Below are 15,414 nucleotides of genomic sequence, written 5' to 3' on the forward strand. Positions count from 1 at the left end.
TACAATATAAATAGATTTAATTTGAGGAAGTGGCAGAGGAAAACTATTGATTGAACAAACCTCTCCCAATGTTTCAACACAAGAGCAGCATGAAAATTAAGTCAACCTTACACATGTGAGACTATCTCTTCCAAGTATAACATCGATTAACATGTGCTACTTAGATTTGAATGATTTTTAGGACTAAAATAAATTATTAAATGCGAATTGATTTTTGTCCAGCCATCTAGATTTGTCTAGTTTTATTCAATAACTCTTAATACTCAGAATACATGAATGATTTATCCAAAAAAAACCAAACAACATTTGTAAGTAGCGCCACAATTGAATACACCAGCCATCGAATCAAATTAAAGCAAACAATTGTGTCAGATCAAAGAGTAAAGTACAAAGAGTAGGATAACCTTACTCTTTGGTAAAGTACTTGAAAGATTTAACATCTTCATGCTCTCTCTTGTTACCTTACTCTTTGTGTCAGATAATTGCCATTGATAATTTTACACTATTATTCTAACAGTTGAAAATTTATGTTCAATCGATTTGTATTGAGCTGAAATCAGCGATTATAGTGTTTTGAATCCCAAAAATATTGTTGATTTAATTTGAATAACTGGATGCATGATGCAAGATGCAAATCAGATTTTTCTCTGGGTGACAGGGTGAAATTGAAATTTTGTATCATTTTGTAGTTTATTTCAAAAAAGAAATTTATGATTAAAATATTATACATTTAACAAATTTGTATGATTAACCTTCTTGTCCGAAACTTTCCATGAATTCTTTCAATTTAACCAAATCAGCATCATTAACAGTGGGCTTAGCATTTGCTAATGACAACAACATATCGCTCATTGTAATTATTGGTTCTAGTAATTTATCGCCTGGAACATCGTCCCATGACATTTCGATGGCCCCACGATCACCAGGAGAGCATGGAGTTAGCAGATCATTGATAATTTCGTTTGGATTTGATCGGGAAGGACCTCGTACCTAATTGAATAAAAGATTATTAAAATTAATCACATAATCAAAAAATCAATCGTATTCTAGCGAATTTTACTTCTACAAAATACTAGGAATTGATTAAAATATAGTCAACTAGTTTCTAGAGAAATAAATTGTTTATGATTATAGTTTACCTTTTTAAAGTGAGTAGCAGTTTGGACTTTCCTAACAGGCTGCATGAGTGCGTCACGAACCAAAACACTAATATCAGCACCAGAGAAACCTTCTGTTTTATGAGCAAGCTCCTTCAAATCATTTTCAGTCAGGCTGTGAGGCATTTTCTTCAGGAAAGGGAATATATCAGTCTAAAACCCAAGGTATTTGTAGCTCGTTACACTAGAATACCATCATTGTCGTTTCCAAGACCTAATTGAAACAGAAGAAGGAAATAAAGAAAACATTTAATGTTTTAAGTCTTACATATGTTACTACCATCATAAAAAGAATAACATTAAATACCTTGCATTTGAACTAGAAATTCAGTCTTGATACGTCGAGCCGATTCCGATTCATTATCTGATCGAGAACTACATAAAGAATCGATTTCATCGATGAAGATTATGCTTGGTTCTTTTTACGAGCCATTGTAAAGAGACTTTTAACCAGTTTTTCACTTTCACCAAGCCATTTTGAAACCAGATTGGATGAAGATACCGAGAAGAAAGTGGAATTATTGGCCTCTGTGGCTACAGCTTTAGCTAACAATTTGTAAGATTTACCAGTTCCAGGTGGACCGATCAATAAGATACCCTCCATGGTTGACGTTTACAAGTGAATAAATGTCTTTATCTTCTTCGTCGCTATCGTCACTTTTATTGTCCTTGGAATTACCAACATTCGAGGCTCCTGCTTCAACAGGTTTCTTCTTTTCTATTGATTAAATATATATTCAATTTTTCTGCCCTCTCCAAATAACCAGTGCTATTTTGTCTAATAGTTTCTTTAGCTTTATCAGATTGGACCTCATCTTGGGTGAACAGAAATGTAAACAAATAAATCGAAATATTAGAAAAATATTGTGTTTCAATGATAAAAAACAACATGTACCACAAATCATTAATTGAAAATGTAAACAATAATTCTGGAATGCTGGAATTTTATTTGCAAGCGTTACAACTATTTATCGTCAACAGACTATTTGTGTCCAATTTTTGTACTCCGTTTTACCATATTGAATGTCGGTCAGGGTTGTTAGCAAACGATTGCTTATATTTTCTTTACTTTCGGAAGGTATAAAATAATCTTTATTGTTAAAATTGATTCGGCCTATTGGGCAAACAACTGCAGCAGTTCCTGCTCCGAACATTTCCAATAGACGTTTTTCCTCGTGAGCCTTGCACACTTCCTTCATAGTAATGATCCTTTCGTTAACTTTGAATTGATTCTGCAAGAAAAAAAGTAAGTTAATGAGTGGCAAACTATTAGTTTTTGCTATAATGTATCAATGATCTTATCCTCATATATGAGATAAACACGACTGAAAAATTATCTCCATAATTGAAATGATCTAATCAATCTTACAGATCTAGATCGATAAAGAAAGATTAACAAGATGTTAATATCATGATTCATGAAGAAAGAGATATTAAAGAGGCTAGTATCCATTAAAATGATTGCTTATCAAGGACAAATTCCCCTTAGCATTACGTCAGGATTTGTTCATGGTTATTTGGAAAAAACAAGACGCAAACAAAGGGGAACATATGGATTGTAAAAATATAACTTGCTTAACTAACCCACTCTCTAGTAACGGCTAAGACAGAGTCTCTGGTAACTCCTGGTAAAATAACACCTTGATTCAATGGAGGCGTAACCAATTCCTTTTCTCCTTGTTCGTTAATTAGGTAAACGAAAACATTCATAGCACCAACTTCGGTGATTTGATGATCTTCTCCATACAACCACAAAACTTGTTGACAGCCTTTCTCTTCGGCTTTCTTCTGAATGGACAGAGTAGGAGCATAATTGGCTGATAACTTAGAAGATCCTGCTCCGCCTGGCCAAGCACGAACCCAACGTGGGTCTGCGTAAAGGGAAACTGGTTCAATTTTGGTACCGAAATAACATCCTACTGGACTAACAATCACGTACAAGTGGGACTCAATCGAAGGGTTGACCCCAAGAGCGGGCTCTGTCCCCATAAAAGTAGGTCTGATATATAGTGACGTGAATTCCCAATTCGGGACCCAATCAGCTTCAATAGTAATTAATTTCTTCAAGCATTTAAGAAGCTCATCTGGATCAAATGAAGCTAGGCTGGCTCTTTCTGCGCTTCTAAGAAACCTTGCCATATTTGCTTCTGGTCTGAACAATCTAATTTTGCCATCGATTCCACGAAATGCTTTCATTCCTTCAAATATCTAATTAATGTGAAGAAAATATAATAAATTATCAATAATCTAATGCATTAAAATAACTCACACTTTGAGCATAATGAATTGCTTTAGAGGCAGGGTGTATGGTGAAATTTTGAAAAGGTATTATCTCAGGGTCGTTCCAACCATTTTTCTGGGTCCACTTTATTGAAAGTAAATGGTCACTAAACAATTTTCCAAATTGTAATGAGTTCGGATCTGTTGGTTTAGGTTTACGTTGATCAGGTGGACACAAAGTTACACGAAGATTTTCAGCCTTTTTTTGGAGGGAAAGAGAAAAAATTGGTAAGTTAAAATAAAATAAAATTTTGTATAACGAAACATCATTACAAAGCAGCTGACAATAATCAAGTTCTGTGTTGGATCGAAAATGATGAAGACTTTTCAACCTCTTTCTAAAGGTAAGTAAAATTGGAATCACTATTTCTTAGTAGCTGGTGATAATAAAATTTACAAATACACAGTAACAGCCATCATCAATGGATAAACACAAAAAAGGTAGGACTCAAAAATTTAAAACAATAGTTACCTTGAAGGTGCTTGTGTTGACAGTCGATAGAAGTCGACGAGAAACTCTCATAAAACTTGATACCATAATTTAGTGTTCCGTTTATATTGAAAGAAAAGAAAATCCAAGCTCAATGTAGGTTCAACACTGACGAAAGCGCTTTTTAAGCGAATAGTATTTCCAAGCAACAATTAACAAAGGTTGATAACAAAAAAACAATGAATTAAATAAGAAAAAAATAAAACTTAAACCATTTCAAGAGGAAAATTAAACACTTACTAACCAAGTTAACACTTTTTTCAAACCAAACCAAGTTTGTTTTTTCCATTGAAAACATTTCCATTTTCCTAGAGACTAGTAAAGAGACTGCGTAAGACTCACATCAGACAACGACAACTCATCCATCAACATCATCCTTATGAAACGTCGGATGAGTTGATTGCGTCAACATTTAAAGGCAATTTTCAAATCGAAGCACTTTACGAAAGTTAAATATATTATTCATAGCTTCGTCTTTTATTACTTAATTCAAATATTTATAAGGTACAATTTTTCTTAGAAAAATAGACTTTTAATCATGAAATTTATCACAAAAGCTCATCTTAATCAAAATTTAACTAATCCTACCTCGTCTGGAAATTTTATGGGTGATTTTACCATAAAATATAAGTTATTTCCCGGCATTGTAAGATTTGAGTTTCAATGCTATATACATGTATAATAGAGTAATAAATGATCATACAGAAGATCAAATTGCACAAAGATGCATCCACAATTGACATTAAAATTGTATTCTAAAATGGCAAAGTAGATTTGTATTATCTCTCATAAATAGTCTCTTAATTTAACAAAAAGGAAGATGCTTATAAGTAGAAATATTTGTGTTACTTTCGACTTTGGGAACTTTTATTGAAACTAGCGAGAATAGTTTCGACTTCATTAAGTTTCACTTCTTTATCTTCAATATTAATCAGCTTCTGTGTCCTAACTTGATGTTTTATTGGCTGGCCATGCTCATCCAATGAGAACCATCGCGGTGTTCCAGGCATTATATGTCCTCCACAGCACCCTGGCCATCCTCCAGCAGGCATTTGTTCCACTTCTTCCTCATCAGAATCGTCTGTTGATGACCAAAACTCTACAGGTTTACCCTTAGCCTTTTCTATTATTTCTTCGAATTCTTCGGGTCTGTTCATATTCTCAACGGTAATAATAAGACCAGGGTATTTCCTATAGTGTATGCCGTGTCTTTTCCTGTAGATGAAAATAAAAGACGTTAACTTAAGCACCATATTTAAAATTAACAATTACTTACATGAAATTAGCGCGAGGTAGACGACCGTGTTTACGAATGAATTCTATCTTCTTTATCTCTTCTTCTTCAAATGCTTTATCAATCTCTTCAGGTGTCTTCTCTACAATTAGACATTCAGGGAGAGGGGCATGTATATCCTTTTCGTGAAATGATGGACAGGCTCGCCTTCTTCGACACGGCGGACGGAATCTATGAGAGTTTATCATTCTATCAAGCTTTTGCCAATCTGTTAGCTCAACAGTTCGATAGCGTTCATCTAAAACTCCCCATGGATTATTGGTTTTCAAATCCTCAGGCATTTTGTGTTTTTCAAAATTCAGAGATTTTGATAATTCATCGTAAATCAATTCTTCGGGACCACTTTTCACTAAAGTGAGAGTTAAACAACTCATACCTAAAAAAGTAGAAAAGATTATTGAAATATTGAAAATTGGACGACCTGGATGGTTGGAAAATTAATATTATAATAAAAATGGAAATATTTACTAACCAAAACGTCCAGCTCTTCCAATTCTGTGTAAAAAAGTCTCTTCGTCAATGGGTAAATCAACATTGATAACCATGTTGACATTATGGCAATCAATTCCTCGACTAAAAAGGTCAGTAGTTACAAGTATATTGTACTTTGAACCATGAAACTTTTTGAAGATATCAAATCTTTCTGTTTGCGGTAGGTCACCAAATAGATACATACAACGATATTTTTTCTTTTCACGAAAATCATCAGCAATTTTTTGTCCGCTGTTCGCAAATAAATGGAAGAAAAATAAATATTAATCAAATAATTTTTGAATTAGTTCCGAAAAAAATGATCACATAACTTTAAACTGCTCTGAAAAGAAATGGACTTATCCATTTAAATATAACTAGCTATTTGTAGCATCTTAAATTTGTTAATTGTGAACCAATAATAAGCAATCAGAAATAATTAGCTATTAAAAGTTTTCAGTGAAAGGAGTACTGGTAGAAAGCGAGCATTTGAGTTAAGAGCTGAGACTTGGTGGGTTTGTAGGAACATAGAAACTGAGTCTATGTAACTTTTGATGGTCAACCAGAAAATGCACTCATTTTGGCGAAATCTCGTTTCTGTACAACAATTCTCCCAAGTTATTCGCTTTTAGCGAGAACAACGAGGATAACAGAGAATGAGCTGAAACTTTTTTGCCGATAAAACTTATTATATTTGTGAACATGGTTGATCTGACACTCTTCAATTTATCAACAATTCTCTTGATTCTGACCTTAAAGTTTTGAGACTCAATATTAAATTTCATTATGGAACATACCATGTTGAAATATTAGATCATACAAAAAACGATATCACTGTATTGCTTATGTTGTCAGATTTGATTCTTGATTTAATCAGGAAAGTGAGTTTCGTGGTTGCATGTCAGTTTTTATGCTCCTACAAATTCACCAAATCTCAACTCTTAGCTTAAATGTTGAATTTTTTTATCAGCACTCCTTTACACTACTTATGATACACTTTTGTACTTTTTTTTAAGCTAAGAAGTTAAGAAAATTATACCTTTCTTTGGTGTTTACAAAAATAATAAGTTGATCAAAAGTCAGGTTGTCAATCCACTTTTTGATCAATTTTATCTTATGAGAAATATGCATTCGATCAGGAACCACGGCATAGAATTGCGCATTTTTGGCAGGAAATTGCACGTTTTCATTTGTTTTTATAATTTGAGGATCTTTCAAGAATTTTTCTATGAATACTTTCATATTTGGCGGAAAAGTGGCACTGACAGCGATCGTTTGTCTTGCTTCTGGCATATGAGCAAGAAGCGCACTAAGCTGTTCTCGCAACTGGTCTTCGAACAATTTATCAGCTTCGTCGAGAATTAATAAACGAATCGAACTAGTTGGAAGATATTTGAACTCTATTAGTTGAATCAATCTCCCAAGTGTGCCAATAACAATTTGAGCATTTTGCAGGTTGTCCTTATCTCGTTGAACTTTAAATCCACCGGTTACCAAAGCTATTTTTAAATTTTCTATGTATGTACCAATAGTTTTAACTACCTCTGACACTTGCAAGGCAATCTCTCGGGTGGGGGTAACAATTAAAACTTGAGTGTTATCACTGGACAGAAGTGAGTCCAAAGCGATCAAAGTATATGCACAAGTTTTACCGGTACCTGAGCGAGCGTGAAGAACCATGTCAACACCGATTCTTCCAAGCGGAACAGATTCTTTTTGAATAGTCGATAATTTTTTGAATCCAGATCTGGCTAGACCCTTGAGAAGTCTTTGGTCTAAGTTCAGATGAGCGAATCGAATATTTTCAAACAAAACCTCGTTGATGCAGACATCAGCTGGATCTAGTTTACGAGCAATTTGATTATTTGGATAAAGAGTTTCTTCTTTTGATTCCATGATTACACTTAATTAAGGAATAGAAACTGTGTGAAGAAGGAAAAAACAAAAATGGCAGCACAAACCAAATAGGACAACACTCAATATGAATTGTTAGAAATAATCTTCATTTCTATCCATCTAAAAAATATTCAAAATTGAAGCAAAACAAAAAACCCATAAGATTGGGCTGGCTTTAGAAGAGGGCTCTTAAAGCGCCTGACTTGAAAATTTCAAATTGAAATGCAGCAAATGGTCACGTGAAATTGATTAATCAAGGGTTGATAAATAAATAGAAAATTGTCTATTCAAATATGACAAATGACCAAAAAGAAAATTCAGATTGAACTGGTCTTTATGAGAAAACGCTGAACTTAAATCAATTTCGCCAATTACCTATAACTTGTTGAAATAGATAAATTGAGCTTTTATTAATAAATTGACCATCTAATCAGAAATAACAATAATGTTATCTTATCAGATTGTAAAAGAAAGTGCATAGAATTGGTTGATCTGATTTGATCTGATCTAATGTGCATGATTGAATCTGAAAAAAATTCAAGCTGATTTTAAATAAAGAATTAAAAATTGCGCTCTTAAAACAACATAAAATTTTTCTAGTTTCAAGGGGAGTTCTTGATGATAATTAATTTAGTGAAAAGGTTACATTGAGTTTTCAGATGTAAAAACATAGGTGAAAGGTTTCCACTAGTTCAGGTGTTATTACAAGCATCAAGCAGATGAACCTGACTCTAACAGTAAGATAATCAGTAAGGGTGTCATGGATGACTGAAAGTGTGAAAAACGATTGAAAAAGCAACGCAACTGGCTTGAAAAGTTAATTGATGTTGATGTCAAGTTGAATTGATGAATTTATTTTTCTATAGTCAAGATAGATTGCAAAATGACTCATTTTTCATAGCTTTTTATAAGATTATGATTCACAAGAATGTCTGAACTATTGGGAATTGTGATTCTCTTGAATTGTAGGATTTCAATGGCAAGAAATCCAAGTTAGAAGTTAGGTTGGATCGCAATGGAATCTTTTCAGAGAATAGAATGAAAAGCGAAATATTGATAAACTTGACTATGTTGACCGAATAAGATAAAAGGAATAAAACCGATTTAAAGAGTGAAAAAAGAAGTGCATCAATAATCTTGTTTTTTTGTATCATTTTTGTTTGATGATATCTGATCAATTGGATACACACCGTTTAAAATGGTTTACACACAGAGCCAACAACTTTAGTTTTTCCCATCTTTACCTTAAACAGATTGAACAAACTTTACTCTTCATTTTGGCTGATTCTTGATTATATTGACAAATGATTTGAGTCTAGAACAGACAACAAAAAAATATTAAGTTATTAGAAAACAAAGGAGAGTGAAAAAAAATAATTAAAGTTTCTGGAGAGACGAAGAAACAAGCGATTGTGTGAGTAGGGGTTGTTGCTTTTTGGGATCCGATGATAAAAACTTTTTGGTTTATCTTCCAGTGATGGCAAAACCAAACTCAATCTTTAAATATGATAACATGATTTTGAACCAAAAGAAACAAACTTGAAGATTGCATTCTACTGTGAAAAACAGTTCAATTTCATTAAAGCATAACCAATAAAATCGATTGCTTGTGTAAATTTTTAGTTATAGTTTAGTCTGGAGACTATTAGTCCCATTCTGGAATATTCATAACAGCATTGAATTCGAAGCAAAAGATAAAAATAAAGGAATGAAACAATGGAGGAATCATTTTGCTTGGGCTGGTCCAGTTGACTGACGTGGGTAGAACTCATTGAGGGTACTGTGAGGAATTCGTTTCAACATGTCACGGGGGAATATTCTCAGCAATTGCCAACCAATATCTAATGACTCGAAAATTGTTCGGTTTTCGTAATTACCCTGAAAATAGAAGATGTAAATATATAATTGTATGTTTTGATAGATAAAATTAACTTCAAAATTTACCTGAGAAATAAAGTTTTTCTCGAATTTGTTCAAGAATTCAAGATATAATAAATCTTCAGGGGTCAAATCTTCACCACCAATGACAGCTTTCATAGATTGTACGTCCTTACCAATAGCGTAACAAGCATACAATTGGTTGGAAACATCAGCATGATCTTTTCGAGTCATGTTTTCACCAATAGCAGATTTCATAAGACGACTTAAAGAAGGAAGTACGTTGATTGGAGGATAAATTTGTCTGTTGTTTAATTGACGGTCAACGTAAATTTGACCCTCTGTAATATAACCTGTGAGATCGGGAATTGGATGGGTAATATCGTCGTTTGGCATGGTAAGAATAGGAATCTGCGTAATTGAACCAGTTCGACCTTCTACTCGACCAGCTCTTTCATAAATTTGAGCCAAATCAGTGTACATGTAACCGGGGAAACCACGACGACCGGGAACTTCTTCACGTGCAGCAGATACCTAAAGATTCAAAATTTTTACACAATATTAATATCTAGCGGTAATTTTTGTGAAAGATTCTATGTATGAACGAAAAATGAACATACTTCTCTCAAAGCTTCAGCATAAGATGACATATCGGTAAGAATGACAAGAACGTGACGACCACATTGGTAAGCAAGAAACTCGGCAGTAGTTAAAGCTAAACGGGGAGTAATGATACGTTCAATAGTTGGATCGTTAGCTAAGTTAAGGAACAAGCAGACATTTTCCATAGAACCATTTTCTTCGAAATCTTGTTTGAAAAATCTAGCTGTTTCCATATTTACACCCATTGCAGCGAAAACAATGGCAAAATTATCATCAGGTACATCTTTGTCGGGTGATTTAACAAGACCTGCTTGTCGACAAATTTGTGCAGCAATATCATTGTGCGGTAAACCTGATGCTGAGAAAATTGGAATTTTTTGACCTCGGGCAATTGAGTTCATTACATCTATGGCTGATATGCCAGTTTGGATCATCTCTTCGGGGTAAGTTCTAGATTCTGGGTTTATGGCTTGTCCTTCGATGTCAAGATAATCTTCAGCTAATACTGGTGGACCTCTATCAATGGGTTTACCGGATCCATTGAAAACACGACCTAACATGTCTTCAGACACGGGTTGTCGAAGAATATCGCCTGGTAATTAAAAGAAAGAATTAGAATTCAATTAGAATAAATTTCATTATGGTGGTTTCATGATCATGCTCAGTTTCATAGTAGCTGAGTATCTCAGTTACTTTCGTCTCTTTCTTCTCTTTCATCCCTCTCAATCTACCGTTATTGTTCATCTCTCATTTTCTCTTTCCACCTTCAAAACGTCATAGAATGCAAACAATCAAGATAAAGCATTCTCATCAAACAAATAGAAGATATGATAAGAAAATTGGAAGCAATGAAAGCTTAATGTTATGGATCTAACTTGAAACTATGAGGAAAAGGAATAAAATATCATGATAACCTTTACAGTTCTAAACCTAACCCTACGAACATTACAGCAAGAATAGATTTTGAGTATTTTGAAGCATATAATACGCATTAAAGGGTAGCTAAATGCATGTTTTCATCTTGTGTAAAGTAGAAGGATTGAGAAAATTGAGGAAGTCGAATGAGGTGAAAATATTAGGTGAGGATAAAATAAATAGGCTCATACCAGTAAATTCACAATTTGTGAACTTGGCATCAATTCCAGAGGTACCCTCAAAGACTTGGACGACAGCCTTTGATCCTCGAACATCAAGAACTTTACCGGAACGAACTGTTCCATCAGGTAAGGTCAATCTGACGATCTCGGCATACATAGGAAATTTGACATCGTCAAGAATAACCAATGGACCGTTCACACCACATACAGTCTTGTAAGATAATCTAGGTTGATTGATATAGTCCCGAGTCACAGCTAATTTATGTTGAGTAAGACCAACATTTTGAGGAACCCATTCATTAACCGTCATTTTGATGCAAAATTATGTGACTTGTTTGTCCTCTAAACTTAACTCAAGATATCTGAAATGAAAAAAATAGAAAATGATAACAAGAGAAGGAGAGAAACAAAATAAAAATTAGATTACAATTTAGCACTTGATATAAAAAAAGTAGAGATCGTTTCAACAGCAAATTGGACAGTAAATTTATAGTCGCATAAATGAATGAAAACAATAATTTAAAAGATTATTTAATTAAAGAAAAGAAGAACAATAATAATTACCTTGATTAGACTCGGGTAAAGTGGGGAGTTAATAAAAATCTGGAAGGTCACAGTTTTTTAATGAAGCATCGATAGTAAAAGACAATCGATACTATCGAAACCAGAATTACAGCTACAGATTGCTGAAGCCAGTCAGCCAATAACAGAATCAATTTGGGTTTCAGATTAATGAAACAACGGCTGATTCCAACTTTGTATTACAAGTTAATGAAAATTTCCAATCAATAGCTGACAAGTTTGTAAACTCATTAATTTTTTAGTTGTAATTTTGTACAATTGTGCAATATCGTAATTTATAAATTTAGTTAAACAACTATACAAGTTTTGATCAGTGGCAGTGAATTAACAGACTCAATACCTAACCGTTCAACTTTTGTTTTGATTCGAAGGTTTTAATCTGGTGTAATGGACTGATGGATGAATTATTGTTTACTGTTTCATGATGACATTCAAATTCACCAATCCTTCAAAGTAAGTTTTTAAGATTCACAGACATGTACTTGATCACATTCAAAATCTTTGAAATTGACAAAGTCTTCTGATTAATCAATTCAAGAATTTTTCATATTCTCTCATCTCGCTTAAAATTGAATTCAAATCAAATTGTGGCATTTTTTGATCTTCTCAAATTTTGAAGAATGCGAGTTTTTTGCGAAATCATTCGATAGATTCTTATTAATTTACAGCCAGACTTAAATTTCAAGGCTGATTTGTCTATTTCTTGTTTTAATAAGTAAATGTATTTGAAATTTGATCGATATGATACTAATAGTTAAAAATAAGAAAATTTTTCTTGCAATTACGACTAAAAAATTTATCTTTTCAAGTGAACCTTCAACTCTTTCCACAGAAAATTTTCTGGTTCGCGACTTAACCCAAATGTTAAATGTCAATCGTTTAGACTTGCAAACTGAAGCAACTAAAATAAAGGAACTTATGAACTAAAGATATTTTCGAATACAATGTATAGTTCTAGGAAAAAATTGAATTATGCTAATATGTGCTAAAAGTAAATTAAACAATAGTAAATTCAATTTATAAGTTATTATCTTTGAATATTGTCAAATCTGCCGCTTTTAAGCTAGCCGGTCAAGCCGCTCAGTCAGTAAAATTTTAACTGAAGAAGAGCTTTAGTGATTTAAATTTCAAACCTATTAATGCTATTAAGTTAATAGTCTTAACTCCAAATAAATTCTCTGAATTAGTGAATCTATATCATTCTATACACGAGCTTAAAAAATTAATATATCAAGGCAATTATCGACGATTTATTAAGTATTTTATAGAGCATAATATCTAATGATTAAAAAAATAGTCAGGTTCACTAGACTTTAGACTTATGATGACATGAACTTACAATTGTGATTTCATGAGATGACAATAGGAATTGCTCTAATTTGTTTTTTCTTATAGATTGTCAATTGAATCCCATGCAATTTTCATAAAAATGAGGAGGTAGAAATTCAATGCTAAACTCAAGTAATGTTATAAACAATCTCATTGGAAATCCAATAACCTATGTACATCTGTTAGCAAAGCATTTCGAATCGAAATTTCCGTTATATCAGGCAATAGATTCAATGGTTTCTTTTTGTCTCGGACAATTGTCAAGGAATTTTTTCTCATTTTAATATCCATCAAAAACTTAAATCATCCAAACAATATAGTTACTCTTCACAATTAATCAAAAATATACTTATTTATGTTTATTTGTAATTCCCTCTTCTAACCTGTCTGGTTTTTATGCTCTTTGGGAATGAACCTGTTTCTGCGCAGACCATTGGAGTCCCCCCAACGGTGGGCATGCTAACTGCATGGATCCAAATGATGATCTTTTTAAAAGAAGAACCTTCTCTATTTTTTTATACACAATTTGGTTGAGAAACACTACAAATATGATGGAAAACTCAAAAAAAGCTCATGATTTCTCATATTTTAATCACTTGTTCTATGATGATTCATAAGCCTTTGATTTATTTGACTTAATGTGTCTTTAAGTTTACAATTTAATTTTGATCTTGACGTTTAATCAATTGTGATTTTATTATTGTGATTTTGTTTAACTATTTTCTATTTATTTCTGTATCTCTCTTCCTCTCTCTCTCCCTTACTCTTTCTTTCTCAATTTTCCTCAGTCTTTCTTTACTTTCTTAGTCTTAAATTTTGTGCATCAAATTCTCCCTTTTTTTCTCTCTATTTATCTTCTTTGTCACTCACGGATCATAACAACAATGGGACAAGATGAAGAAGCTCAAAAGAATAATGGTCAAGAGGAAGAAGAAACACCTGAAGTAGATATTCATATTAGTAATGTTGTATGTAATTTTAGTACTCGTTGTCATCTTAATCTCAGGCAAATAGCCACAAAAGGTTCAAATGTTGTCTATAAAAGAGAACAAGGGGTAAGTGTGAAATTTCTTGAGAATGTCTATTGTCCACCTGTCCCTCTTAGTCCCAATATCCTGAAAAATTTCCCAATATTCACTATGATAATGACTTGAAACTAATGCATATATTTTTCTGTTGTTCACTCCTACTCTAGATGGTCTCTATGAAATTGAGAGATCCAGTAGTAACTGCCAGTATATGGTCATCAGGAAAAATAACTGTCACAGGAGCAACCTCCGACGAAGAAGCAAAGAAGGGGGCCAGGAGAGTCGCTCGTGTTTTACAAAATTTAGGATTCAAAGTTAAATTCTCTGCATACCGTGTAGTTAATGTGCTTGGTACTGTCATTCTTCCTTTTGGAATCAAAATAACTCAATTTACTGAGCATCACAGAACCCATTGCAGGTAAATATATTGTTTTCTCTTCTGTAACTTATTGTATTAGATTAGTGGCAATTTTACCTAATCTTAGTGTGCAATACTTAGTGTCTCTGTATTTTATATGTTAGCTTATTGATGACTTTTGTTCCTTTTTATTGTTAACCCTCTTCCTACACAGTTATGAACCAGAATTACATCCAGGAGCTACTTATAAATTTAAGGAAGCTAAGGCGACCCTTAAAATATTTCAAACAGGAGCAATAACTATCACCGCACCCAGCATTTTGTCTGTTCAACACGCCGTTGAGCATATATACCCCTTAGTGTACGAATTTAAGAAAGACAATGAATATTAAAAGAAATTTTTTGTATCATATAAACCTAAATGAAATGAATGAAGCAGGAAAATAAATGAAAGGTAAGACAAAAATTTTCTGTCAGATTTTCTGATTCCATTGTAAATTGGGTAAACTGAGTTAAAGTTAACTGAATGATTTAAATTCTCGATAGATGAAAATGCAAGATATAGAATTATAAAGTAACAATTTACTGATGGTCTGATTCATCAGTCTGGTGGTTGATTGAAATTCAAAACTAAATGAATAAGATGCAAGTTGAAAAGTAACAAAGATATATTATAATAACAAAAGAAAAAAAGTAACAAGAAATAATGAAGGTTGATTACTGCAATCAGTTTGCCTCATGAAAATAAGAAGTGAAGTATTTATCGACTTTTCTTTTATTCTGTAAATAGCCTTAAAAGTGTTAATTGTTGAACAATTACTTCTATTTTTCTTATTCTCTTTACAATTACTTTTTTGGTTAAAGTTCCTAAGTTAAAAAGCTGGAAGATCAGTATTCAGGTAATCCTAAGACAAAAATGTCATGCTTCGGGCTCACTTTTCCGTCCTTTTC

The 15,414-nt window shown here is 32.9% G+C and overlaps 3 protein-coding genes and 1 pseudogene across 5 annotated transcripts; 1 reads left to right on the forward strand and 3 right to left on the reverse strand.

The window, feature by feature from the left end:
* Positions 1 to 665: 665 nt before the first annotated feature.
* Positions 666 to 2,131, reverse strand: LOC107359234 (vacuolar protein sorting-associated protein 4B-like; annotated as a pseudogene). Its single transcript, XR_016199350.1, has 3 exons — positions 1,465 to 2,131; positions 1,140 to 1,371; positions 666 to 990 (listed from the first exon to the last, which is right to left on the reverse strand). The product of XR_016199350.1 is annotated as a vacuolar protein sorting-associated protein 4B-like (transcript).
* Positions 2,085 to 7,732, reverse strand: Bcat (Branched chain amino acid transaminase). Its single transcript, XM_089270446.1, has 7 exons — positions 6,732 to 7,732; positions 5,694 to 5,944; positions 5,204 to 5,597; positions 4,776 to 5,142; positions 3,427 to 3,636; positions 2,742 to 3,365; positions 2,085 to 2,389 (listed from the first exon to the last, which is right to left on the reverse strand). Exons 1-7 carry the CDS (start codon positions 7,586 to 7,588, stop codon positions 2,132 to 2,134), a joined length of 2,961 nt encoding a protein of 986 aa, XP_089126572.1. The 5' UTR covers positions 7,589 to 7,732; the 3' UTR covers positions 2,085 to 2,131.
* A 993-nt stretch (positions 7,733 to 8,725) lies between these two features.
* On the reverse strand, positions 8,726 to 11,780 carry Vha55 (V-type proton ATPase subunit Vha55). Of its 2 annotated transcripts, none has more exons than XM_015925616.3 (5): positions 11,731 to 11,780; positions 11,176 to 11,528; positions 10,087 to 10,661; positions 9,533 to 10,000; positions 8,726 to 9,466 (listed from the first exon to the last, which is right to left on the reverse strand). In XM_015925616.3, the coding sequence occupies exons 2-5, from the start codon at positions 11,474 to 11,476 to the stop codon at positions 9,314 to 9,316; spliced, it is 1,497 nt and encodes a 498-aa protein (XP_015781102.1). In that variant the 5' UTR covers positions 11,477 to 11,528; positions 11,731 to 11,780; the 3' UTR covers positions 8,726 to 9,313. The 2 variants fall into 2 exon arrangements, with proteins under 2 accessions (XP_015781102.1, XP_089124607.1); XM_089268481.1 differs by having other exon boundaries at positions 11,594 to 11,750.
* A 1,824-nt stretch (positions 11,781 to 13,604) lies between these two features.
* LOC107359197 (TATA box-binding protein-like 1) lies at positions 13,605 to 14,879 on the forward strand. Its single transcript, XM_015925671.3, has 3 exons — positions 13,605 to 14,132; positions 14,273 to 14,523; positions 14,678 to 14,879. The coding sequence occupies exons 1-3, from the start codon at positions 13,962 to 13,964 to the stop codon at positions 14,853 to 14,855; spliced, it is 600 nt and encodes a 199-aa protein (XP_015781157.1). The 5' UTR covers positions 13,605 to 13,961; the 3' UTR covers positions 14,856 to 14,879.
* The last annotated feature ends 535 nt before the right edge of the window (positions 14,880 to 15,414 follow it).

The sequence above is a fragment of the Tetranychus urticae genome, chromosome 1, assembly GCF_039701765.1.
Source record: "Tetranychus urticae isolate SD_2017Ah chromosome 1, NJAU_TeUrti_SD_1.0, whole genome shotgun sequence".
NCBI classification, from domain to species: domain Eukaryota; kingdom Metazoa; phylum Arthropoda; class Arachnida; order Trombidiformes; family Tetranychidae; genus Tetranychus; species Tetranychus urticae.

Excerpts from the sequence above, each read along its gene's own strand:
- Bcat (XM_089270446.1), bottom strand. The coding sequence starts at position 7,588 with ATGGAATCAAAAGAAGAAACTCTTTATCCAAATAATCAAATTGCTCGT. Across the intron at positions 3,637-4,775 it reads AAAGTTCCCAAAGTCGAAAG|GCTGAAAATCTTCGTGTAAC; the intron begins TAACACAAATAT and ends CTCCAAAAAAAG. Across the intron at positions 2,390-2,741 it reads TAGCCGTTACTAGAGAGTGG|AATCAATTCAAAGTTAACGA; the intron begins GTTAGTTAAGCA and ends TTTTTCTTGCAG.
- Vha55 (XM_015925616.3), bottom strand. The coding sequence starts at position 11,476 with ATGACGGTTAATGAATGGGTTCCTCAAAATGTTGGTCTTACTCAACAT. Across the intron at positions 10,662-11,175 it reads CACAAATTGTGAATTTACTG|GCGATATTCTTCGACAACCC; the intron begins GTATGAGCCTAT and ends TTTAATTACCAG. Across the intron at positions 10,001-10,086 it reads ATGCTGAAGCTTTGAGAGAA|GTATCTGCTGCACGTGAAGA; the intron begins GTATGTTCATTT and ends TTGAATCTTTAG.
- LOC107359197 (XM_015925671.3), top strand. The coding sequence starts at position 13,962 with ATGGGACAAGATGAAGAAGCTCAAAAGAATAATGGTCAAGAGGAAGAA. Across the intron at positions 14,133-14,272 it reads TCTATAAAAGAGAACAAGGG|ATGGTCTCTATGAAATTGAG; the intron begins GTAAGTGTGAAA and ends CTCCTACTCTAG. Across the intron at positions 14,524-14,677 it reads CATCACAGAACCCATTGCAG|TTATGAACCAGAATTACATC; the intron begins GTAAATATATTG and ends CTTCCTACACAG.